This window comes from Castanea sativa, chromosome 2, assembly GCF_040712315.1.
Source record: "Castanea sativa cultivar Marrone di Chiusa Pesio chromosome 2, ASM4071231v1".
NCBI lineage: Eukaryota > Viridiplantae > Streptophyta > Magnoliopsida > Fagales > Fagaceae > Castanea > Castanea sativa.
The window spans coordinates 19,363,411-19,390,430 of NC_134014.1; the positions used below are offsets into that span (position 1 = coordinate 19,363,411).

General features: G+C 34.3%; 4 protein-coding genes across 5 annotated transcripts; 3 read left to right on the forward strand and 1 right to left on the reverse strand.

The window, feature by feature from the left end:
• Window positions 1-256: 256 nt before the first annotated feature.
• LOC142623282 (transcription factor MYB14-like) lies at window positions 257-2,493 on the forward strand. The gene is made up of 3 exons (XM_075796670.1): window positions 257-472; window positions 663-792; window positions 1,383-2,493. The coding sequence occupies exons 1-3, from the start codon at window positions 340-342 to the stop codon at window positions 1,957-1,959; spliced, it is 840 nt and encodes a 279-aa protein (XP_075652785.1). The 5' UTR covers window positions 257-339; the 3' UTR covers window positions 1,960-2,493.
• Window positions 2,494-13,218: 10,725 nt separating this feature from the next.
• LOC142624453 (malate dehydrogenase) lies at window positions 13,219-17,200 on the reverse strand. Of its 2 annotated transcripts, XM_075798022.1 has the most exons (8): window positions 17,076-17,200; window positions 16,922-16,985; window positions 15,647-15,805; window positions 15,357-15,532; window positions 14,682-14,959; window positions 14,461-14,596; window positions 14,263-14,374; window positions 13,219-13,548 (listed from the first exon to the last, which is right to left on the reverse strand). In XM_075798022.1, exons 2-8 carry the CDS (start codon window positions 16,962-16,964, stop codon window positions 13,454-13,456), a joined length of 999 nt encoding a protein of 332 aa, XP_075654137.1. In that variant the 5' UTR covers window positions 16,965-16,985; window positions 17,076-17,200; the 3' UTR covers window positions 13,219-13,453. The 2 variants fall into 2 exon arrangements, with proteins under 2 accessions (XP_075654137.1, XP_075654136.1); XM_075798021.1 differs by lacking the exon at window positions 17,076-17,200 and having other exon boundaries at window positions 16,922-17,069.
• Window positions 17,201-20,346: 3,146 nt separating this feature from the next.
• On the forward strand, window positions 20,347-21,171 carry LOC142625011 (uncharacterized protein At4g02000-like). The gene is made up of 2 exons (XM_075798727.1): window positions 20,347-20,550; window positions 20,656-21,171. The coding sequence occupies exons 1-2, from the start codon at window positions 20,347-20,349 to the stop codon at window positions 21,169-21,171; spliced, it is 720 nt and encodes a 239-aa protein (XP_075654842.1).
• Window positions 21,172-25,285: 4,114 nt separating this feature from the next.
• LOC142625012 (uncharacterized) lies at window positions 25,286-25,780 on the forward strand. The gene has a single exon (XM_075798728.1). The coding sequence runs from the start codon at window positions 25,286-25,288 to the stop codon at window positions 25,778-25,780; it is 495 nt and encodes a 164-aa protein (XP_075654843.1).
• The last annotated feature ends 1,240 nt before the right edge of the window (window positions 25,781-27,020 follow it).

Genomic DNA, 27,020 nt, shown 5'->3' on the forward strand with positions numbered 1-27,020 from the left:
CTTTTGTCTTCATTCACTTCCTCAGCAACTTTTACTAGTCCCACTAATCACTATATGACACTTTCCGTAGTCTCCGTCTGCCAAGCCTTACCGGAGTCAATTACTTAGATTTCTTTTATATATAATTAATTATATATATATTTTAAAGACTGATCCTCCTTCCTGGAAATTGCTAAGAATTTTATATTCTTTTTTGCCTGCTAGGCAAGAACATATCTTAGACTCTTAGTATAAATAGCCAACTAAAGCCTTGGAAAATTTTAAGCTCAAGGATATAAGAGAAACAAAGGAGCTTAGGGAGCATTTGAGAGAAGTGTTGCGCAACTTACAAAAACAAAGATGGTGAGAGCTCCTTGCTGTGAAAAGATGGGACTAAAGAAGGGTCCTTGGACTCCTCAAGAAGATCAGATTCTAATCTCCTACATCCAAAAATATGGCCATGGAAATTGGCGTGCGCTCCCAAAACAAGCTGGTAATTACAAATTCTTACATGTCCAGGCCATATAGATTCTTGCTATACAGATTATAGAATTAGAAATACATGGACAAGCTTAAGAAAGGAATAAAAAAAGAGTTACGCCATGGTTTCATCTTTCTCATATGGGGTTATGATTATTTCTAGTAGTCTCATCTTTTCTTTGTCTATATGTTATGTTGTTTAGGTCTACTAAGATGTGGAAAGAGTTGCAGACTCCGCTGGACAAATTACTTAAGGCCAGATATCAAGAGAGGAAACTTCAGCATAGAAGAAGAGGAAACTATCATTAAGTTGCATGAAATGCTAGGAAATAGGTATGCATCAATTCAATTACCAGCTTATAAATGAAATCGTTTTCTTTCTTTATCCCCAAAATATAGTACTTAGCTGGTTGCATTACATGAACATTAATATATAAACAAACACAAATTTCAAAGGAAGCCACTATATTTCACTTTTCAACATCTTATTATGGACTTTTTTTAGGGGGAGAAGGTAAATCTTGGTGGAGATTTCTATAAATTAATAGAAAAGTTTTCAAGTATTGTTTTTGGTGGAGGATACTAGCGTCATTATCTTCAATGTACTAGTTGTTTTTTTTTTTTTTTATTAGTGGGGACTAGAAACCATCGATATGAAAGATAAGGAATAAGTCTCTCTCCCAGGTCTCAACTTTGTGTCACAAAAGAAAAACAAGTGGGGCTGAAAGATTCCCAAAATTTTTCTGGCCATAACTTGTAGCACATGCAGATATGAAAGTTGACTGCAATTTTTCGATCATTAATAATTTTGACACCTCAAATTAAAGTAATTATTTAGTTGGATAAATAACCATACGCTTTTCTTCTTCAGCTAGCAACTATACTATACATATCTCAAACAAATTATTTTCCTTCGTTTTTAGGTGGTCAGCAATTGCAGCAAGATTACCAGGAAGAACTGACAATGAAATAAAAAATGTCTGGCACACCCATCTGAAGAAAAGACTCAAACAAAACCAGGCCAATCCAGAAACCAAGCTTCAACCTACAAATTGTGATTCCAATGCCCCAGTGCAATCAGAATCCTCCAGCTTGACTGTTCCTTCACAGCAAGGGTTTGAGAGTCCAGCATATACAACAATGTCCCCACAAACATCTTCTAGTGATGATATTTCATCGGCCACAGACGCTTCAATGACAACCATTGACCAAAACAACATGACCGATAATATTAAGGGTGAACACATTGATATCTGGGAAACTTTTCCCACAATCGATGAAGAGTTTTGGTCTGACGCACCTTTGGCTGAAAATATAAGCATGGCATCGAGTTTATTGCCAAACAATGATGAGTTATTACAAGCCCAATTTCCATTCAACTCAACTGAGTTAGTGGAACCAGACTATAGCGATGGCTCAAATATTATTGATGATGGCATGGACTTTTGGTACAACCTTTTCATTGGAGCTGGGGGCTCACCTGAATTATCAGAATTTTAAAAATTAATTTTATTTTCTGTTTGGAGGCTTGGATATCTTTGAAAAATATCTTGGTACCATAATTTTGACCATTATAACAACGAAAGGACAGCAATTCCAAGCGTGGGGCGCAGATTTCTCTCCTAGTCGAAAAGCAAGAATCACTGGTTGACGAAGAAACAAAAGGCAGGTGTTGCTCATGAGTTATGAGGATCACCGCATGGTGATAATTAAAAGGGAGGCAAATCGTAAAACACTTGCTTTATCCTTTATGGACCAGAAAGAAGTGAAGGACAAAAACATTGACTTAGATACAGTTTTGTAAAGTGATAGAAAGACTTCCATAATCCTTTATTGAACAAACAAAATTACATACGTTTCTTCAGCTTAGCCTTAGTTAATTTTGTGTAACCATGGCATCAGTACCATTATTGTATTTAGAGGCAAGACATCCATATACTTTCGGTGGATAGAATTTATTGGTTGTTTTAGTTAAATTATTGATTTGGTGATGAATGATGAATAGAATTAAGTTGTTGATATTTGAATGGTCAATACATTGGGTAACTCTTACTTGATTCTAAATTATTTATTTGAAAAATCTCATTGTCGGTTACCTGTTCTAAACATGGATGTTGTTATTTACTTTTTGATTTATAAATTCATGTGTTGTTTATATGATTTGAAGTTCAAAAACTTTAAAATTTAGATAAGTTAGGATTTTGAACTTATAACACCCAATTTATGATGACTATTCGTTACTATCGAGTCAAAGCACCAATAATTAGTTTTTTTTTTTTAATAATTTTTTTTGGGTAAGTAGATTCAAACCCAATTATTTTATTTGATGACAAAAAAAAATTACCAATTGAGATCACCAAAACCCATATAGGAAGTCAATGTTATTTAACTATAGAATTATTTTTATTTGGACAAAGTTTAGTTACAAAATTGGTTGTAGTTTTAGTCTACAAACTCACTCAATAAAATAAATATTACTACATATTTTTAAAATCTAACTATTGAATTGCATGTTCTTTACACTCTTAATACACATGTCAAATTTTGTGTCAATCGGATATTATTTACTATATAATCTATAAACTTATATTTTATGTATAATTTTAAATTACAAAAACTTGCAATTTAAAAATTTATTGATGACATAGCTATTGATCTTTAATTTTCTTGAAAATTTGCAAAAATGGAAGATATAAGAAGAAGATGTTATCCAATGGTAGGTTTGTCAAAATTCACTTCCAATAAAAAAATATTAAGTGAGTTTGTAGTTTAAGGCTATAATCGATTTTGTAGCTAAATTTTGTCCTATTTGTTTTTATATCTCTAGTAAAAATTATCGAATAATAAATAAATAAAAAGTTATTGAATAATGTACCATTGACACTAGAAAAAGTAACCATCAACCCAATTGGTGATAAAAAAAAATACACATAAATCTTTTATGGCATTCGATATCATGTCTCATAAATATGTTTTTAGAACAGTCATAGGGAGCCAAATTGTGGTTATTCAGCAAATATTCATGATGTCCATTGTCACTTACAACATATGCTAGCATCATGCTTGAACATCTCACAAAAATGGGACAAATTAATGCTACTAAAAAATATGGGGAAATGGTTCTTCCAATTGAATTCTCCAATTTCTTCTAATTTTAATTGAATGTGAGACACATAAAATTTATTTAATTTTTAATTACCACATTTTTTACATTTAAATAAAATTAGAAGAAATTAGAAAATTTAATGGGATGGGATATATCTTTTCCTAAAATCTTCAGACAAAAAATCATGGTTTTTTTTTTCCTGGCAACACGGTGCAAAAGTCAGAAGCATTCATGGATGAAGAAGACTGCTGGAACGAAAGGGAGAGGCCAGAAGGGGCAGCAAAGAAATTAAAGGAAGGAGTAAAAATAAGCAAGATGGGAATATTCACATCATATAACAACTAAAATTCTGGTATCGGAAATATGATACTGATGATTGAATGATTTGCCAACCTTTGCTGACCATATCAAGTTTGCACTCTTAATTAGTCATAGAAAATTTTCGATTGAGGATTTCCCTTGCGTAAACTAATGATACAATTTGACCATTTAACACATGATTTTAAGAAAATTTAAGGACTATAAGCTATAACTCTATAACTCTAATAAGCCAAGAAAGCATTCCGCGCCTCTCAAAAAAAAAAAGAGTCTGTTATTATAAATGCAATTCTTTGTTTTGGAACTTATAATGTGACAAATTTTAGGCCAACTTATGTTTAACGTTTTGAAACCTCATTTCTTTTCTAGGTACAGTTGTACTTTTACATTACCTAACTTATTAATTGTCAAGCAAAATAAACCAATAGATATAAGTTATTTCAAGCACGGAAGGAATTTTTTCCAATGGTACCACAGGCGAAATTAAATTCAAGGTGACAGAGATACAATTTTGTTTTGTTTTGTTTTGTTTTGTTTTGAATTGGTAGTGCGAATAAGAAGTATCATTGTAGAAAAGTTTTACAAGAAAGTACTACTCAAGTATAGACTATACTCTATAGACTATAGAGATACAATTAAGTCAAAAAGAAGTAAAGAGATACAATGACAGACAAGTAAGCCAAAACATCACATAAAGAGATTTCATTGTCTTCTGTACGTACCTGCTGTTCCATTTCTTTCAAGCAAAGATACAATTTATCAGTCAAGCTATAAAAAATGGAAAGTAGAATAGAAAGTGAAAAGCTCTTCAAAACTGTCCACTGCCTTTAACCCTTAGAAGTCGTTACTGAAATTTACTAGTAATTCACCGATAGGTCCTCGCAACTTCAGTAGTTCTTTCATGATGTTTGCTTTTTATGATTTTCCATTTTCCACTTACAGATATTCTAGTCTCAATGCAAGTTGATTCGTTCCTTTAAAATTCCATCTTCCCCGTATTAACAATCAATGACTGAATGACATCAATCCAAGAGAAAAAGATTTTTTTTTTTTGGAAAACCATCAAATCATGCACCAATTAAATGTATCTAATTCTAGACCTACCGGGAAATTGCGTCCAAAAGACAAAAAAGGAGAAGAAGATATTTTATGTAAATTGTATCATAAATTAAAGAAGAAATTTCTTTAAAAGGTCAAGACCTTATAGCCTAGAGTAATACAAAATCAGAGCTTGAGTTATTCCTCAAAATGTATTTTTATATTGAAAGATGCTAAGTCCATAACATTTTTACAATATTTTCATAACAAATCATAGGTGGTTAGTTGTTATTAGTTCAAATTTGAACCTAACACTATGATTACTTTTTTACCTCAACAATAACATCTAGTAACAACTTGCCATTCATGATTTGTTGTGAAAATGTTGTGAACATATCATTTCTTTTTTATATTAGGTTTCACCGCTTTGTTAAGACTAATGCCCTAAAACACAATTATATGATATTATCTTTCAATCAAATAATAAAAGATTTTTTTTTTTGATTAACTTAGCATGAATATTCAGACATTATATTGTAATCCATGAAATGCATTGTACGTGATTTAGGTATGAAAATAAGATTTAAGTACAAATCAAAGATCTAAATCACAAGTTTTTTGTAAAATCATAAATCATAGTTCCCTAGTTCATAGTCGGTACTGAAATTGGGCATTACATCTGTAAAGACTATAATATATTAATTGGGATGATTTGTCTTAATCATGAAAGTTGAAATTTCTAATTGACATATTGGTGTGTCTTAAGAATTTAAGATACATTGAATTGGACTGCTATGAGATCTATTATTCTACTAACTACTTCATCAGAATAATAAATCTTACTACTTCTATTTTCATAAACTATCATTCCTAAGAGGATTGTGAACCTAAAAATAAATTTTTGATTACTTTGATGTATGCAAGATTGAGATCTTACATAGTCAAAACCTTAGCAAATTAGGTAATCACATGTAATGTTACGGGAACACACCTTCTCAAGACGGAAATTAGATTCTCTTTCTATATACATGAAACATCCACTTGCGATAAGTATAATGGAAATTGGTTATTCTAAGTGTATGGTCTAACCACTTTAGTAAAAGAGTAACTAAAGTTTATACTTAATGAAATCAGATTTCATGAATATAAAAATAACTAAAAGATTAAACTATGGCTGCAAGGAATAAAAAATACTAAAACAGTGATTTACAAAGTAATAGTATTTTTTATGACTTTGTTTCACTATGATTGTTTTCGTAGGGTCGAATACTAATATATATAATAGAGTCTTAGGATTTAATTTAATTAATAAAAACTAGAATGTAATTGTATTATTATAGTGGAATTAATAGAATTAATGATAATTTTGAACTTGTTAAGAGTTGACAAGAGGCCCAAAGCCCATTGAAGCTAAAGTTTTATTTATCCCCTTAGTTACATCTTAAATCACATACTAAAGCCCAAAATGCTAATCCATTTAGAGAAATGATATGTCCACAACATTTTTACAACAAATCCTAAGTGGTAGGATGTTACTGGTTGTTATTGTTGGAGCAAAAAAGTAATCTTAGTGTTAGGTTCAAATTTGAACTAATAACAACTAATCACTTATGATTTGTTGTAAAAATGTTGTAAAAATGTTGTGGACGTAGCACCTCTCATCCATTTATTAAAGGTTTAGTTATTTGTCAATAATGTTTCAGCAACAGTTATTTTATTTTCAAAAGGAAAAAAAAAATGTTACTTTAGTTTATAAGTGAGTTTTTAATAGAGAAAAATTCTTTCTAGTTTTGGAGACAACCATACGTTCTGAAAACAAAGAAGAAGAAAAGTTCTCCTTCAAGGATTATTGACAAGGAAGATAGTCCACCCTCTCAAGCCCTCTAGAATTGAGGTGAAGATGAGAGTGTTCTCAAGATCAAACATTCCCTTTTGTTTTGTACTCGAGTTCCATTGGATCAATGTACGGTTTTCTATAAACAATGTTCTAAGATTTAAAGATTACATGTTTTCTTGTATATTAGAAGTAGATATTTTTTGTCTTTCGTTGTATATGTTTTGTATGTGATGCAAATAGGTTTTTCAATATGTTTTAGGTTTTTTTTTTGAAAATTAAAGTCTCAAATTTATGAAAATTGTTTCAATTTGAAGCCCTTGTTCATCTGTATATATTAAGAGGATTCAAAAAGTTAGTTATTGTTTTTTTTCTTATCAAAAATTCCCCTAAATTAATTAACCAACAATTTAAAAATGGAGTTAAAATAGTAAATTGACAAAAGAAAGTTAGTTATTACTTTTTTTTATTGTCAAAAATACCCCTACCTAAAACTTAAAAATGGGGTTAAAATAGTAAATTGACAAAAATAATAAATTCCGTTTAAATGCCTTCCTGCTTCTAATAAACTCCTACTTTTATGTTGATTTAAATTCCTACATCTACTCACTAACTCCCTACAAAATAGGATTACTCTTTTGTTAGTTTTAAAACTCCTCCAATCTACAAAACTCACCCCACGTATTAATCACACCCTTAGTTTTTTTTTTATTGAAAAAAAAAATAGAAATTTCAAATTATAATAAATGCAAAGTATTAATTTTTACCCAAAAAATAGAAGAGTCTCTGAGCACGCGCATGAGCGCGTGCTTAGAGGCTAGTCTTCATTATTCATTTCCATTGAAACCAATTGATGGAACGTTGTGTTTCACTTAATAGTAACAGATTTTGATTTTTTGACAATCATTTTTTTTACTGTAAGCGATATATTTTCTCTCTAAACAAAACTTTCTTTGTACCTGCCCTCGCAATTCAATGGATGTGTCAAGTTGATTTGTGAAATCCTCAAGTGAAACATAAAGTTCAATTAATGATTTTTCGTTTTTATCTATTCTGTTTTTTTTTTGATGAACAGAAAATTTTTAGTAAAGAGGAGAAAAGCACTGCAACACCCTTCTGACCTCTTCCAAAATAACGGAAGAGAAACAGTCAGGCCAAAAACCACAACCAAAAGATCCAAAAAAATTACAAGATAAGCACCACTTAGCTAAGGAGTGAGCAGCCTGATTACACAACCTAGGAACCCAAAAAACAGAAATATTATCAGAGAGAGACAAAAGGGACCTTACATCAGCACATATAGACTTGATTCTCCAAGGAGGAGGCATTTCCAAATTCGAAAGAAGCTGGACAGCAACTTGAGAATCAGACTCCACAAGGACAGCTTCACCACCCAAAGTAGGGGCAATGGAAATCGCCCAACTAATTGCTTCTACTTCAGCTTGGAGAGGGAGGGTGGTGTTCACTTTCATGGAGCTAGCAAATACCAACTCCCCTCTCCAGTCTCTCACAACGGCAGCAATGGCAGAGAAGCGAAATAATAGTAATAATGAAAATGCTAGAAGCTTCAAATGAAATGGTGTCATAAGTGTGGTACTTTAACTGATAAAATTAAAAATTTGAGGCCTAAATTAAAATAAGGAGTTTTTTGAATGTAATTTTTCTTAAATGGAATCATCATTGTTGTTAAAGTATTTTTAAAAAGTATTTCGTTGTAGGCCATTATGTTGTACACTGATCTTTCCCCTCACTACCTACCTAAGTCTTTTTTTTCTTCTTGACTTGACTCAAGTATGTTTAGAAGTCACCATAATTGGCCATGGGTCAAGCTTAGGTCCAATATCCAGTAGTATTGAACCCGTTAAGATGATGAGAAGTGTTCATTTTTAAACACGTGTCACCATCTGACCAGATCCATTGGCCATTACATCCCATCATGCTTCATATTCAATGCCTGCTCCTTAAAACTTCACACAGAAATTTGTGAAAAATCATTTTTCTCCTTCTCTAACCCAATCGTTAAAATCAGCAAATTCACCACGACTTGTTATGTTAATCTTTTGGGGTGAAATTAATTGAGCTAGCTTGGTCAGTAATCTGGATGGTTTGTTGCGTAATGCATCCTTAGTATGCCATGATACCTAAAAGCTTGGGTTCTAATGGTCTCACCAACTCGGCAAACTCCTCTTTACATTTTGCAAGGGCCAAGTTGATTATGTTTTGCAAACTCTAAGTAGTAAGAGCATCCATATTCGCTTAGTCGTGGGTTCTAATTAACTTGAATAGTGAAGTCTCTGATGGTTAAATAAGAAATCTGGGGTTCAATTCCTGCCTACATTAAAAATTGATTGGTGTCTTGAAATGATGATGTAGAACTATAATTAAGAGCGGACAGCATAAATTAAAATCTCTCTAAAAAAAATGCCTGCTTAGCCAAAATTCTAGACAAATTTTTTAACATAAGGAAGTTACATTTTCCCCCCTTTGCCAACACATCTTTTTTTTATTATTATAAAAATAATGATAAATTTGATAATTACAACTTACAACAATAGAAAAAGAGAATTTAAACTCAACACATATTCGTTAAAAAAACACCATGGAATGATTGCAAAACTCTTGGTGCCCGCTAGCTTTTAAATATACTACATATTCAACTCTTTATTTATTTTTTCTATATTATAATTATTATCTATACTACTATTTATATAGGGCTTCCCTTGTTTGATATCTTCATTTTTATGGTTCAAAAATACCCATAAATCATAGGTTTAAACAGAGACAAAACTTAGAGACAATTTGGTAAAAATACATTTTTAACTCCTACATAAAACACTTCCTACAACCACTCTCCCACTAACCCACCTTTTCAAAACTACATACCTTTTTTTTCATTTTATTATTATTTAAAGAAAATTAAAACACTTCACATTCCCTTTTTAAAAAAACATATCACATTCACACCTTCAATAAGTTTCTCTCCTCACGTTTCTTTCTCAAACTGGAATTATTTTTAAAAAAAAATAAAGAGAAGAAAAAGAAGAAGGAAAAAAAGGTTTGAAAATTCTCACGCATACAACTTCAAACTTACACCCAACAATTTAAAATTCCCCATTATCATCAACCAGCTATAATGTTATCTAACATCTTCCCATTCTTTTCAATCAATTATAATGTTATCCAATATCTCCTCATTCTTATCTTTAAGTTCTCTCTTTTATATTGAGAACAACAACCAGAAAGGAAAGACTCCTCTTATCGGCTTCCTTAATAGCACATTTCTAGAAAGGGGGGTTCCAATTAGCCCGATAAGATTGAGCTGACTCCGTGGAAAAGAGCTTTATAATTTCAACATAAAATGGGGGAAAAGACTTTCATGCTATAAGATCATTAGATCAACATGCACAACAACTACCCTCCAAAGTATGGAATAAGATCATAAGAAAAAATTAAGATACTTAGCCAGCAATTTTAGTAAACCAAGTAACTAACACCCACAATAAATTTTTTTATTAAAAAAATAAAATAAATAAAACCCAAAATGACACCGAGGAATTGTAAAACGTAAAACGAACTTAAAAGCAGTGTCAAAAAAGTATAATTCATCCCATTTTATTGTGTGTTTACTAAGCATCAGGGATTAGTCATGCCATACAGAGAAGTTTTGTGAAGATTTGGCATTCACAGTTTGATACTTTAACATTCCACTTATTTTACCGTGTGACCAAATGTAATTTGCGCCTCAAATCAAAATGCAATAAAAATAAGCAGAAAAGAGAACTTTTTTTTTTCTTATAGATTTGATATCCAAAGTATGATACTATAATTCAAATAAATAGATTACTCCAAAATAGCATTGAAATCCTCTGTTCATGTGTGGAGTTAGTCATTTTTTTAAACTTGCCTCATGACACTTCTAGCAATATGAGTAGTTTGCAGATGTGTAATATTATTAGATAAACATATAAATTTTAAATTAGGATGAATGTAAAATAATGACACTAAACAAAACAAAACAAAAAAAACCTCCAACTAGCCTCTGAGCACTTATATATTTTTGAGTAAAGGTTAATGATTTACATCCATTATAATTTAACATTACTACATTTTTCTATCATCAAAATACCTAGGGGTGTGATAAATGTTATGCGTTTTGGATGAAATAATTTTTTCATCACACCCTTAAGTATTTTTGTGATTGAAAAATGTAATAATCACAAATTATAATGGATGTAAATTATTAACTTTATTAAAAAAAAAAAAAGCCTCTAAGGCCTTAGCACGCATGTGAGCGCATGTTGATAGGCTAGTTCTTAATTTATATATATATATAAGTTTCTCTCTTCACATATCACAGCCCATATCCAATTTTTTATACCTTCGCTGCGCTTCACAGCCAACCTTTTGCCTTCGCCAACACCCACACGGGCCACACCAAACCAAAAACGACAAAACTCCAAAATAGAACCTTTAACTCAAACTCTATCTGCTCTTGGAGTTTAGGTAGGTTAATTAAGACAATGATCTAGACTTACTAGTGACTTCAAGTAAGTTCGAGTTCGGGTTGAAGAAGAAATAATGAAAAAACAACATTGCGAGTCATCAAGGACCTCCAAGCTCACTCAACGCCAATGCGTACATTGTTCAAGTTGGTTGGCCAAGCCATTGATGGAATTGCCAAATGAGAGAGAGAGAGAGAGAGAGAGAGAGAGAGACTAAGGGAAAAAAGCATTAAAATATTTTATTTCCTCATTGCAATGTTTCTATTTTTAGATAATTACAACAACAACAATAATAACAGAGTTTTAGTGCCAAAATTTTAGAGTTAACTATTCTCAATATATAAATTAGAGTCACCTCATGCATAGGGGCGCCCAAACGAATATTATAGTAGATCCATTCATAATAAAGTGACTAAATTTTATGATTATTGTCAAGTTACCGCAATCTTCATCCTTTTCTTGGACTTTGGACTAACTATGAATGAGTCATTTTTAGATAATTACTTTAAATGGGCTTAGCATATTTTAACTTGCTATTTTAATGTGGGCCACTTTTTGGGCTTAGCATTTTGCCTAAATAGATGTGAATGCTCTTACAAACTATAATTGATGTAGTAAAATACAACCTAGGAACAACTGTAACCTACAAATGCTTGTTAAGGATTATTAGTGTGAGCACAAATCCTTCAAAGGTAATTGAGGGAAAATCATTGTCCTCGTGAGATAATTACAATTTACAACATAAACAACGTTTTAGTGCCAAAATTTTGGGGTTAGCTATGAATTCTCAACAAAATAAATAAGGGTCACTGCATACGTAGAAGATGCCCAACTAGTATCTTTATTGGATTTATTCATAATAGAGTGACTAAATTTTATGATTTCTATCAACTTACCGTGATTCTCATCTTTTTCTTGGACTTGAGACCAACTATAAATGAGTCATTTTTAGAAAATTACTCTGAATGGACTTTAGCCTATTTTAACTTGAGATTCCAATGTGGACCATTTTTTGGGCTTAGCATATTTTAGCCGAAATAACATTTTGCCTAAATGGATGTGAATGCTCTTACAAACTATAATTGATGGAGTACGGTACCACCTACAAAATGATGTAACCTGCAAATGCTTGCTAGGGATCATTCCCTCTTACATTTTATTTTTTCCTATTAAACTTCCAATTAGGGAAATTGACTAAATATTCTTTATAAATCATCTTTTTCATTTCATTCAATTGCATTCCTTTCCCCACCCAGACCGAACGAGAGGATTTGCAAACTGAAATCTATTCAGTCTACTGACTCTATTCTCCCCGTATTGTTTTCTTTGACCGCTATTTCATTTAAGGTTCTCTTAGAAAGTCGACACATAACCCTTATAACTTATCATTTATTTGAATCCGTTTGCATTATTTAAGCCTAAATTAAAAATGATACTTTATAAACTAATAATTTACTTTGAAGACAATGAACTAAATAATGTTCCTAGAGAAGTTAGATTATTAAAGTTTAACAAATAAAATGGGAGCATTTAAAAAAAAAAAAAAAATTTGCAGTTTCAACCCAAACAATTAAAGGGGGAGATGGTTTTAGTGTTGAAGGCTTGAAGCATCAAAGATTAACTTTCTACCAATGAAATCTTGCACACGATCAAAAAGGTCCGCCTAAAAGATAACTGGCTTAGCTACTGAGCATCTGGATAAAGTTTTTCTTTCATAATTATATGTACAAAGTTTGTAAAAAACCATTAAAGATGCCCCTCCTAGTATCGTACCAACATCTGCCAAAACTAAAAACATACAAAACACTAGCAAGGTAAAAGATGAAATTCATTTGTTAATCAAGGATAATTGCACCTGGTATTTAAACAGTCGCAATGAAATCACAATTGAGGCAAGAGAATGGAGAGGGGGGCAAAACATACAAAAGCCCTACATGTTCTAGATCAACAATCTCTTCAACTTCATCCAATAATGCAGGTGATAGTATCATATTTATAACCAAGATAACCATTATAAATTCAAACATTCTAGTAAAAATGAAAGCTGCAAAATATAAATCCATAGAAGCAGCTTCTCCATCATTAACAGTTCCACTAAACCTTTAACAATGGCATTATTCAAAACTGTAGCTACTTCTAATTGACACACCAGAGAGAGCCAGACATACTATCACATTACATGAAGAACAAGAGCATTCAAGAGAGGCATGAGTAAGCCAAGGCTTTCTCCTCGGTGAGCTCCTCTGCTGTCAAGTCTAACTTCTTCCTTGAGAGCTCATCAATTGAAAGTCCTGAGCAATAGAGAATAATTAATAAATAAAAATATGAGAATCATCAAGAGAATCATAAACTGAAGACAAACAATGTGAAGAATCTGAACTTTAAAAAACTTGCTTTTGATATCAAAGCCATAAATCATAACCAAAAATAAAACTCAAACATCAATCAGATTTTTCTGTCTGTCATTCAAACATAACAACAACGAAGCTGGAAGAATTCAAAGGTATAAAAAAGCAACGTAAAAGTAAGATCCAAGAGTGTTAGCGAATAGTCTTTCTTTTAGAAGGCAGCAGCCTTGATGAGCATATGTGCAAAGCCAATAAAGCTCTCGGCACAGTGTCACATGAAATTCTCAATACAAAGAGCCCACCTGCCCCCAGCAGGCTCTCCCTCAATCTCTCTCTAGACACACACATGAAATTGATTTAACCCAGCTATTTCATCCCTCCAACCATCAAGGTCACAGCTTAAAGCCTAAATGCACAATTGGGATTCCACTGATTTAGAGCCTAGGCCCATGCCTATGCCGAAGGCTAAGCAAGGCAAGAAGATTTGAACTGGAAAGGGAATTAGATTTAAGTTATCCAGAGAAAAGAGTGGCAATCCGTTTTATTTTTTACATGTGAGATATGATGACAACCAATAAAAAGAAGGGCAAAGTGTGAGTGGGGAGAAAGACTAAAACCAATTATTGATTAGTATTACAAGTGTTTGCGGGAAATTACCTTGAACTATCGTCCACTCTCCATTGCGACAAGTGACAGGGAATGAATAAATGAGTCCAGCTGGTACATTGTATGAACCATCAGAGTATACCCCCATGGAAACCCAAGTGCCCTGAATTTGAAAACAAAGTGATCAATCAGCATGAAAGAAACTTCTGCACAATATATGAATCAAAGAATAGACACAAAGATACCAACCTCTGGGGTTCCAAGGACCCAATCACGTATGTGGTCACAAGCAGAGCTGGCAGCAGACAATGCACTAGATAGCTTTCTAGCTTTGATGATTGCAGCACCACGTTGTTGGACAGTGGCTATGAATTCTCCATGCAACCTTTAAGTAAAGAAACTTATGTGAATACTTCCATGTACTCAAACCAAACAGAATGATCAAAATAAGTAGTAGTCCATTTTCATACCAAGCATCATCAGCAACAAGCTCACGGACAGGCTTCTCTCCTGATGGTGTTTTCACAGTTGCATGGTTAACATCAGGGTACTGGGTCGATGAATGATTTCCCCAGATAATAGCATTCTTGACGTCAGAAACCTGGACATTCAGTCTCTCAGAAATCTGGCCCAAAGCTCTGTTATGATCCAGTCTTGTCAAACAAGTAATGTTTTTCTCAGGGATAGATGGTGCGAACTCCTTCAAGATCAATGCATTGGTGTTTGCGGGGTTGGCAACAACCAAAACCTGCAAAGGTAGCAGAAGAAATCTAAGCATACGTTCAGGAAGTACATCTAGTCTGACTATACAGGAGAACATGCTTGTTCTTTTTTCATGTATGAACATGAATTCATCTGGATAATTTTACTCATAATTTCAAACCAATTGGTTTGGTAAACACAAAATCCATAAGGGGCTACCCTAGTTTTTCAAAGCACTTTAGATGTCAAATATGTTACAGGTACTGGATTGATTCAAGAATACCATTCAAGAAAAAGTGGCAAAGAAAACTAACACATGACATGGTTCCAACTTTTAGCTATCTACATGCTGCAAGAGGATATTTGATTTCAGGATAAGGTGGACATGACCCTAAGGGGCATCAAAATAACCCCCAAAAAAAATCCTAAATAACTTAATTCACCTTGCAGTTTGCAGCTGCATGCTGTTCAAGGGCAGAAGCCTGAGACTTATATATCGAAACATTTTTAGACATCACGTCTTTCCTTTCCATGCCTTCTTTCCTTGGGAACCCACCAACCATGATTGCAATGTTGACCCCAGTGCAACCCTCAACAACATCAGTTGTAGCAACAACACCTGTCAAAATGCATCCCATCAGATCTCATAATTTAACAAATTAAAAGGCTGAGCCTGTATTAATGCTATAACACAAGTCATTCATATTTGACATATTAAAAAGCCTACACATACCTTTAAGAAGGGGGAATGCGGCATCCACCAACTCCATTTTCACTCCATTCAATGCCTCTGCAGCAGGTGGGATATCGAGCATGTGCAGAATCACGGGCTGGTCAGGACCCAACATCACTCCCCTAGCAATCATGGGCACAAGAGCATATCCGATTTGTCCTGCAAACAAATCCAACAATAAATCCTCAATACGTCGCTCAAAAACTAAACTGAAGACAAAATATTGCACAGTAGATAAGAAAATGTTAACTATTTTAGATCAGGAATGAGCAGAATCACAGGCTGGTCGGGACCCATTTGCTTAACTATAGCTATCCACCCTTAAACTATCGAGCATTTTCAATGTGCATGCTAAACATCCTAAACTACAAAATTCTACCATCAACTCCCTAAGTTGAGATGAACTTTCGACATCCGTCCTACCATCCAAATCAACGTGTCTAAATTAATAGGTTAACAATCAGCTTCCTTCCATTCTGAACTATAAGAACACTTACCAAGTGCACCATAAACTATGAAAAATTTACAATCAACAACCTAATTCAAGATTAATTAACCCACTAATCGGTTAATGTTACAAATCAATCTCACATTAGAGTGTAGTTTAGGTCTCACATTGCAAATTTTCCATAGTTTAGAGTTGATAATTATAATGAACACTATTTTCTTTACCTAAACATTAAAGAGGGCACTGATTATATAACACAGATTTCGCTTTGTATGCTATGGCCAAATTCAAACACTCGGTGTGAACATAGGAGAGTCGACTCATGTCAGTCAGCCAGTAAAGCATAGAGTATTCTCATAACACAATTTGTCTTCTAAAATATCACCACAATCTTAGATCCATTTCATTTATCTTCTAAACTTTTCGGCCACTAAACTCAAACATAGATCTTAGAATTCAGATCACAAAGAATGCAACTGTATCTATAATATTACACCAACTTCTAACTCTGTCTTTTACAATCGGTAAATAACAATAACGCAGATACAAAAAAAAAAAAAAAAAAAAATCAATCGCAAGGACCAGATCTGTTTAATTCTTTTTCTATTATATCCAAACATTAAAAAATTTATGCAATTTTCTTCGAACCAATTAGGCTTATCGTAGATCGTCGCGTACCAGATCTACACGAGTCTCCAAACAGACTAAAAGCAATAGAAAGCGAAAAAGATATTTAAATACTAGTCTAACAAGTCTCAGATCGAATCGAAAAATTTTAGTGAAGAAAATTGAGAGTGATGGATCTGATTATGGATTTGATACGGTACCTGCAGCTCCAGTAACGAGAACGCGAACTGGTTCTTTCCCCATTTTCGATCGAGATCAAAGCAACTGCAAAAAAAATTGAATCGGTTTGAAAAATTGGAGAGTGAGGCAGTGAAGTAGTAGCTGTAGAGAGAAAAAGAAGAGATGAGGTTCGACTATTTATTGGGCCGGAAACGTAGTTGTCAAGTTGGAGTCGTGCCTATGGAAATGTGCAAAGGGTTATTGATAAAGATAATATGCTAAAATTCTTTACCCAAAAAAAAAAACTTTACCAAAAAGATAATATGCTAAGATTGGTACAGATTTTGACAAAATTGTATGTTTGGTCCTTATATTTTGGTTTTGGTTTTGGTTCTCAAATTTTTATGGTTTTTATTTTGGTTATTATATTTTAAAATTCTTTTTCATTTTGGTGCTTATCATATTTTTAAGAATAAAAGTTTGTAAGAACCAAAATAACAACAACTTTAAAAATATAAGGCTTTAAAAGAAATTTGTGAAAACTTGATAACTAAATTAAAATTAAGCCAAAATATAAGGGCTAAAAAAAAGTATATGTGTCACAATTTTTTTTATAATACTTATAAATTGATGTGACAATTTTATGATTAATTATTATATAAATAAATTAAAAAATTTATTAATGAATTTAAAAATCATAATAAATGAATTTCATAATAATAATATTTTTTTTTTAACGATCGGTGAAGGGTTAACAAACGAAAAATGCAGAATGAGGTGGAAGGACGACGTCGTTTTTTAAGTTTTGGGAAGCAGATTTTAATAAAGGGGTTGGGTAAAGTGCGCGTGCAGCGTGATGTGTAGGAGGAATATGCTATTTAGAATTTTAGATGCGCACTATGATTGGTGGGTATTAACTGTCCACGGGCGTCATATGATATATGATATAAATATGAATTAGTCAGCAACTGAAATCACAGGTTGTCTCAAAAAAAAATCACAGGTTGTCCCACGCCTTTCAAGCTTGAACAACCGCTGGGTGCTCGACCAAGAAGTCAAGTGATGAGTTAGTCAAAAAGTTTACTTGCAATACTTACCCAAGAAATAACGAGTTATACTTGGGCATTACAGCTTTACATATATCCATTTATGACCTCTCCTCTTTTTACTTGCAATAGTTTAGTTCTTTCTTGGAGCTCAGGCTCATTGACCTCTCATCACAATTATGCCAAATTTTTGTAAGAAGTAAGAACCTTGGAGATAAAATAAAATAACTAAAATATAATTAAAAAATAGATAGTTAATAGGAGTTTTTATATAATTGATTAGCTATAAATTGGAACCTAAATAAGACTTTTAAATATCCATTAAAATTATTTGAGCTTAGAGCACTCATATCAGCTCTTCTAATATACAAAAAGTATACAATTTTACACATTTTACCTTAAAAATCACTTGTATCAGCTCCTCTAAAATTGTGCAAATTTCCAAAAAGCTACAGAACCGTGTAAAGATACACAGTTACGGTTTACTTGTACATCAATATTTAATTAATTTTTCTCTCTTTCTTTCTATTCCATTTTGTTATTTGCTTCCTTCTTTTTCTTTTCTCTCCGTCTATGGCTTTTCTCTTTCTCTTTTTCCTTTCTTTCTTTATTTCTTCTCCTTAATCTACCGTCCTTGCTCATCACCTGTTAGCCACTGCCACCACTCCAATTGGTGGCTCTCCTTTGTTTCCTACCCATTATCTTCTCTCTCAACTGAAAACCCATAATAGAGTAGTTCATTTTCCTCTTTGGTGCTCTTCTACTTTCTGCTACCATGCCCACCAAGATTTAGAACTTTGTCAGAAGTGCGAGTGATTGGGTTTGCTGATTTTGGTGAATCGATTTTGCCGATCTATTGATTTTGGTGGTGGTTTGCTTAGTGGTATCTTAGCTTGAATTTTTTGAGATTTGGATGTGGGAGTTTTGGTGTAGGAAGAGAGGCTCTGATTTGTGTCTGTAGAGGTTGTGATTTGGGTTAAATTGTGTTTGTTTGGTGAGAAAACAAAGAAAATAAAGGATAGAAATAATAGTAAAAAAAAAAGGAAGAATTAATATTATATTAAAAGAAAGTGTAAAATAGATGATCTAATGTTGGTATTTTTACAAAGAGATTGTGTAAAATAGAAAAAGTATGTTTTAAGACCAAAATAAACGGAAATTTTTAGATGGACTATTGCCATTGATCTAAAAGGTTAAAAATTTGATCTCAAGTTAGATTTATCCCAAATAAGAAAAAATATAAATAAATAAATAAACTTATCAAGATTTGTGGAAAAAATGATAAGATTAGCAAATTTAAGTAGGAGTTCCACAGTTCCACTGCGCCGATTGGCACTTATACCTCTACATCGACTACTGATCAGCACTACGAAACTTCAATTCAACACTTGACTGACCTGGCACAAAATTTTAGCCAAATTTAATTTTTTTTTTTAATTTGTAATCCAATTTAATAAAAAAAATTGAGAATGATTTGTTTTAGATAAACGTCTGATAATCATCCTTGAGAAGGTTTTTTTTTTTTGTTAAATTCTTTTGAACTCGTTAACTAAGGCTCCTCCCTTATAAATAGACAAAGGGTTCTCACTTTCATTATAGGCACAATCAATATTTAAGATGACTTTTGAGAGTCATAAGGTGATGTATAACATAAGTTTGACAAATTTAATAACTTTTCAGATTACCACTTACCACCAAGGGATGTTTAATATATATTTTTTTTTAACTTATTCTTACTAGGATAAAATTTGGTAATAAACTTGGTTGCAACTCAAGGTTATAACTTCATTTAATATCTTTTTATTGAATATGAATTTTAACAAATCCACCATTAGATTACATTTTCTTCTTATATCCTCAATACTTGCAAAATTTCTAAAATATCAAAAATTACTATTTATGTCATCAATCAAATATTTAAATTTCAAGTTTTTGTAGTATAAAAGTATGAATAAAAAATAACTTATGGATCAAATAGTAAGTAACATTCAATTGGCATCAAATTTGACATATGTGTTGATGAATATAAAGAACATGCAATTTAATGGTTAGATTTTTCAAAATATGTAGTCATGTTAATATTTTTGATAGGAGTTGTAGTAACCAAGTTTGTAACCAAACTTTATCCTTCTTATTACACAATTAATTAATAGTATAATACATTAATAACTTTTTTCCCAAGTATGACTTATAGTTACTAGTTATTGAGTTTATTCTAGTCTATTTATCAAATTAATTTTTGTTGCCTAGTAATGGTTTTAAGTTGTTTATTCTAGTCTATTTATCAAATTAATTTCAGCTTTTTCTCTCCTGCTCTAGGGTAGGAGTTCTCTCTCTCGTGTATACGAGTCTCTTCTTCCCTTAGTTTCTGCTAAGGGTTTGATTCTTTCCTTTGTTTTGGTCTTTGCCCTTACTGCATTATGGCGGATGATGTGATACATAGTTTGGAGAATATGAAGTTGACTACGGAGGAGGAAGAAGTTATTGCTATTTCAGATGAGGGAAGGCAGGAGGAGATTGAGAGATGTTCTCAGAGTTTGATTGGGAATTTTCTCACTTGTAAGACTTTTAATAAGAGGGCTGCTCAGAGTACATTGAAGAGAGCTTGGGGTTTAGAGAATAGAGTCTAGGTGGTGGAAGTTGGAGCAAACCTCTTTCAATTCAAGTTTCACAATGAATTTGATAGGGAGAGGGTTCTGAGAGATGGGCCATGGACGTTTGATAATCAGGTTTTATTGTTAATCAGGTGGCAATCTGGGATGACTGCAAGCAATGTCAGGTTTGAATCAGCCTCCGTTTGGGTGCAAATTTGGGGGGCCCCGTTTGATATGGTTTCTCTGAAAGTTGCAGAAGAGATTGGTAGCCGTCTAGGGGTGGTGGAGGAAGTGGAGAAGAGGCAGAAAAAGGATGCGCCAAACTTTTTTATGAGAGTAAAGGTTGCACTCCCTATATCCAAGCCTATTCGGAGAGGGGCTATCCGGGCTGGATCGAGTGGACAGAGGACATGGGTAACGTTTAAGTATGAAAGGCTATCCCTCTTTTGCCATCATTGTGGGTTGCTTGGACATGATCTTAAACATTGTGCTCAGTACTTTGCATTAACTAAGAATAAGGGGGAGGTAGCATGCCAATATGGGGAATGGATGAAGGCATCAGGAATTCGTGTCCGTTCACCAAGTCGTAGAGGTCAAGCTCGAGAGGCGGATGATCAGAGGTCTGATGAGAGGAATGCTAAGTCACAATAGGAGAAGGTGATGGTAGGGGTGAGGGATGACGGCGGTAGGGATGAAACAGAGGCTAGGGTTGGCGCTGACAAACGTGTTGATGGCGATAGCATGAATATCGGGATTGGTCCAAAAATTTCGGTGCATGGTTCCGTGGATCATGGAGAGAGGGATACGGAGAGGGATGACATGGATGAAAGCACGTTGGGTGATGCAATAGGTAGTCCTAGTGTGGATGGGCCAGGGGTTCTAGATGGGCTTAAAAATGAGTGTGGAAATATCAGGCCTCAGGAACTTGACAAGCAACGTACCTGGACCAGATTGACCCGTATGAATTATGGGCCTTTGGAGTTAATAAAGGAGGGTTCAAAATCAGTGTTGGGCAAAAGAATAAACCAAGAACAGCAGCAAGTAAGTCTGGGCAGTAGTGATGAGCATGCAGAGAAGAGGTTTAAAACTGGGGAGGTTTTTACATCAATTGAAGCGGCGGGGGTTGTTGAACACCCTTGCCGAACACAATGAAACTACTAAGTTGGAACTGCCAAGGGCTTGGGAACCCTTGGACAGTTCGAAGCCTCCACAATTTAGTGAAGGATCAAGCTCCCACTGTATGTTTCCTTATGAAAACAAGAATTGATAGAGAAGGTTTTATGCATTTTTGTCGAGACTTAGCTTATCCGAATAAATTGATTATTAAGAAGCTCGATTACGCGTGGAGGGTTAGCATTGATTTGGAAAGAGGAGGTTCGGTTAGAGGTGATTAACTATACAGACAATCATGTCTTGGCGAAAGTGGTAGAGGATGATGGTTTTCAATGGGTTTTAACAGGAGTTGATGGTTGGAAACAAATCGAAGCACAAATCTGGGCTCTTTTAAGGCATATCTCTTCGTTGGTGAATGGTCCATGGTGCTGTGTTGGTGATTTTAATGCATTTTTACAATAGTCGGAGAAGTTGAGTATTCACCCGCCACCAGTAAAACAGATGGAGGAGTTCGGGGCTGCTTTGGAGGCTTGTCAGTTGATGGATTTGGGATTTCATGGATATAAATTTACTTGGAATAACAAGTGTACAGGTGCAGCAAATACTAGAGAAAGACTTGATCGAGTGGTTGCGAATAAGGAGTGGACTGATATGTTTTCAGCAAGCACTGTGTCTCATAAATTCTCACATGCTTCAGACCACTTGCCAATATTTTTACAAACCGGAAGGGATAACAGGTTTCATGGGAGGATTGCACGGGGTTTTAAATTTGAAGAAGTGTGGTTGTTAGATGAGGATTGTGAGAAGGTGGTTGGAGATGCATGGGACCGAATGGGGTGTGGAGGTTTGTCAATGGCCAGTGTTAATGCAAAAATAAAGCAATGTGGGGATGATTTACATGCGTGGGGTTCATCTAGGACAAATCCTCAGGTGGCTAAAATTAAAAGATTAAAGAAGGTGCTTGAGAGGTTAAATGAAAGTGATCAAAATGAGGAAACCAGGTCTGACTTTGTAGCAGCCAGTAAACAGCTTGATGATCTTCTTCTTAAGCAAGAAATTTTTTGGGCACAATGCTCTCGGTTGTCTTGGCTAAAGTCTGGGGATAAAAACACTAAATTTTTTCACTTAAAGGCTTCGCAACGGCGTCGTAGGAATTTTATAGAGGGAATTAAAAATTCTGAAGGGGTGTGGGTTGATGAGATTGAGGATGTAGCGGAGGTGGCAGTCCACTATTTTGAAAATATATTTTCTTCGGAGTGGAGGTGACCGAGATGGATGAATGTCTTAATGCTGTCAATCACAAGATGTCTTCAGATATTCTTCATATTTTATCAATTGATTTTAGTGCTGATGAGGTAAAGTTGGAGTTGTTTCAAATGGGACCAACTAAAGCGCCTGGACCGGATGGTATGAATGCCCTTTTTTATCAAAAATTTTGGCATATTGTTGGTAATGATGTGACTAATGCTGTTTTGGAATTTTTGAATACTAATAATATGTTGCCTAAAATAAATTACACCCATATTGTGCTCATTCCGAAGGTGAAGTCTCCAGAAAAAATGTTAGATTTTAGACCTATTAGCCTGTGCAACGTTATTTATAAAATTATTTCTAAAGTACCGGCTATGATTGAAGTTGATCTTGCCCTAATTAATTTCACCTACTAAAGTGCTTTTGTTCCGGGACGATTGATAGCGATAATGTGCTTGTGGCCTATGAAACTTTGCATGCCATGCATGGCAGGAAAAAGGGTAAAAAAGGTTCTCTTGCATTAAAGCTAGATATTAGCAAAGCGTATGACAGGGTTGAGTGGTCTTTTTTGAAAGGAATGATGATAAAATTGGGCTTTCCTCAAGGATGGGTTGACCGGATTATGAGCTGTGTCACTACTTCCTCTTTCTCTGTCCGTATTAATGGCAAGGCATATGGTAATTTCAGGCCCACTAGAGGGATTCGCCAGGGTGATCCCTTATCCCTTTATTTATTTTTGATCTGTGCTGAGGCCTTTACATCTTTGTTGGCTAGGGAGGAGGAGAACGGTCGGCTTCATGGCGTGTCCATTAGTCGAAATGCCCCCACCATTTCCCACTTGCTTTTTGCTGATGACTCTCTTCTGTTTTGTCAAACTACACAGGAGGAAGTGCATGTGATCTCTAAAGTCTTAGAATTGTATGGCGTGGCTTCTGGCCAATGCATCAATTTAGAAAAGTCCTCTGTGTTTTTTAGTAGCAATACAACAGTGGTGCAAAGAGGTTGGATAACCGCTGCATTGGGAGTGAAGGAGGTAGACAAATTTGAATCCTATCTGGGATTACCCACATTGATTGGCAGATCAAAATATCAAGCTTTCTCTTTTCTCAAAGAGAGGGTTTGGAAGAAGATTCAGGGGTGGAAAGGGAAGTTGTTATCTAAAGCTGGGAAGGAAGTCCTCATCAAAGCTGTGGCTCAATCAATTCCTACATATACGATGGGAGTTTTTCAACTTCCAGAAAAACTTTGTCATGAATTAAATATGATGTGTGCGAGGTTTTGGTGGGGTCAATGTGGGGATGATAAGAAAATTCATTGGAAGAATTGGGATTCACTTGTTCAGCCAAAGAAGGAGGGAGGTATGGGTTTTAGAGACATTCGAAGTTTTAATCTAGCGATGTTGGCAAAGCAAGGGTGGAGAATGTTGACTGATCACAACTCTCTTCTCTATCGATGCTTTAAGGCTAAATATTTCCCTCGTTGCACCTTTTTGGAGGCGGTTGATCATCCACACAGCTCCTATGTTTGGAAGAGCTTAATTGCAGCTCAGCCGATTTTGAGAAAAGGATGTTGCTGGCGTGTGGGCACGGGCTCTTCTATTCAAGTTTTGTCAGACAAGTGGATTCCAAACCACCCAACTAATAAAATTCTGGTTCCACCCAATGAAATAGATGAAAGTTGGCATGTGTCGGAGTTGATATATTGGGCAAACTTTCAATGGAATCGTGGCTTCATAGAAGCGGTTTTTAACAGGTATGATGCTCAGGCTATTTATCTGATACCTCTCAGTCGACGGTGTGTACCAGATGTGATGGTTTGGCTTCACAATAAAAATGGAAGATACTCAGTGAAGTCTGGTTATCATACGGCAAGGATTTTGATGAAAGAGGCAAGCCAGAAGGGAGAAGGGTCCAATATGATGTCTAGCAGCAAAGTTTGGGCAAGCATTTGGCAGCTTCACATCCCAAATAAGATTAAAGTCTTTGCGTGGCGAATGCTTCACAATATTCTTCCTACTTATGATAGATTACCGCAGCGGCGGATTTTAGAGAATGATATGTGCCCCATTTGCAATCGATTTACTGAAACTACAATACATGCGCTATGGGAGTGTGGAGCTGCTCAGGATGTGTGGGCTGGATGTGCACACCGAATATTGCGAAAGACAATTTCGACCGAGTGATATAATACATTTATTTGAGAATATTATGCAAAAGGCTTCTGAGGACGTGCTTGAGTTTTTCTTGGTGCAAGGGTGGCTAATTTGGCATCAACGTAATCGGGTTGTGCATGGAGGTAGGTTGCAGGAACTGGGTAGGTTGAATGTGCGGGCTAACCTTTTAGAGGAGTATAAGGAGGCACGGTCACAATTAGCGGTCCGTTACTATTGGTCACTCACGTCATGGCTGCCACTGAAGGTATGATATATAAACTAAATTTTGATGCAGCGGTTTCCATGGATGCTTCAGCTTCAGGTGTTGGTGTGATTATTCGGAATGAAAGGGGTGAGGTTATGGCAGCGTTGTCATCAAGGGGCAGTGCAGTGATGGATAGTGAAAAGGCAGAGGTTTTGGCGTGTAGACAAGCTATGGAATTTGCGATAGATGCTGGGTTTGCTGATTTAATTGTGGAGGGAGATAATTCAACTGTGATGAAGTCTATTGTCTCAGCTCAGACAGATTGGTCTCGATTGGGAAATATTTATGATGATATTCGTTGCTTGGCTGGAAGGATGCGACATATGGAATTTCAGGGCGTTCGACGTAGCGCCAATGGGGTAGCACATTCTTTAGCTCGTTTTGCTAAGCATATTAGTGAGGATATTGTTTGGTTGGAGGAGTCTCCTCCACCAGCTTTAGAAGCTTTGTTTTTGGACTCAATTGCTATTGGTACTTAAATGATATTGGTTTTGCCTTCAAAAAAAAAAAAAAAGTTGTTTTTGTGTATCATTAGTTGAGAGACTATTTGTGTATAGCTATGCAGTAATGGTATGTTAAGTTGTGTGGTATTTACTATTGTGCACCTTTGGTGCAGTGATCACTTCACAAATATAAATATTTGTGGGAGTGCAGGGGGCAAGGGTCAGTGTTCAAATCTCCAGGAGGGAGTTTTACACACATATACCCTTAAATTAAGTTAGAGTAGAATTTCTATCTTGTATGTATATATATATATTGTGTGATACTTTGATTTTTGTTATATGGCTACACTTAAACAATTAATTTGTTTTTTTTTTCTTTTACAAAACTAATTAATATTTTAATTAGAAAAATATTGGACATATAGTGAACTAATAAATGTCGTTTATGTTATTTTTGGATTATGAGAAGTTAATTACAATTGTGAATTATTCAAAAATAAAAATGCAAATATTTCAGAAGCTAATGGTAGTAATATAGCATTGCCAACCTATAATTTTAATATCTAAATTTATGAAAATTGTCCATATGAATGATGATTGTCTAATGTACTCTTAATTTTGTATGTTGAAAGAGGGATTGTTGATAAATTTAAAACAAAGTCCAGCATAACTGATTTTCAGGATTTGAAAGAAATCAAATTCTGTTTGGATTTATGATTTATTTGAAATGTATCAATAGAATTATTTTGTGTCTTCTCTTTCATTAATATTTTGTTAATATTCAACATATAGTCTAAATTTGCATGATTTTTTTTTATTCATCTTTAGTTTCCTTAGGTTCAAATTTTGGTTTTTCCCTACTTATAAAGTTTGTTTATATCAAAATCATAGACAAGAATATTTATGACATCAGCCTTTAAAATATTTTTTATGCACCTTTAGAGGAAAAAGTATTTTATAAGATAAACCTACGAGATCTCTTTCTCACATTATGGGGGTCCTACACTGTGAGAGGGCGGTCTCATGAGGTACCTTTTTCCTTTCAAGATAATTCACTTGTACATTCAAACGGCTCTAAATAATGCGTGAATGATAGCTTCTCTCATGGGAGGTGGAATATAGTGGATGGAATATAACTGAGAGAAATTGATTTTGTGTGTTGTTTGGTAAAGAGGGGAGGAGAGAAAATTTCTGGGTGGCGCCTAGACATTTTCCACCCAGACCCCCACAAAACCTATCTCTCTCAAATGGATAAAAAAAAAAGAAAAAAAGAAAA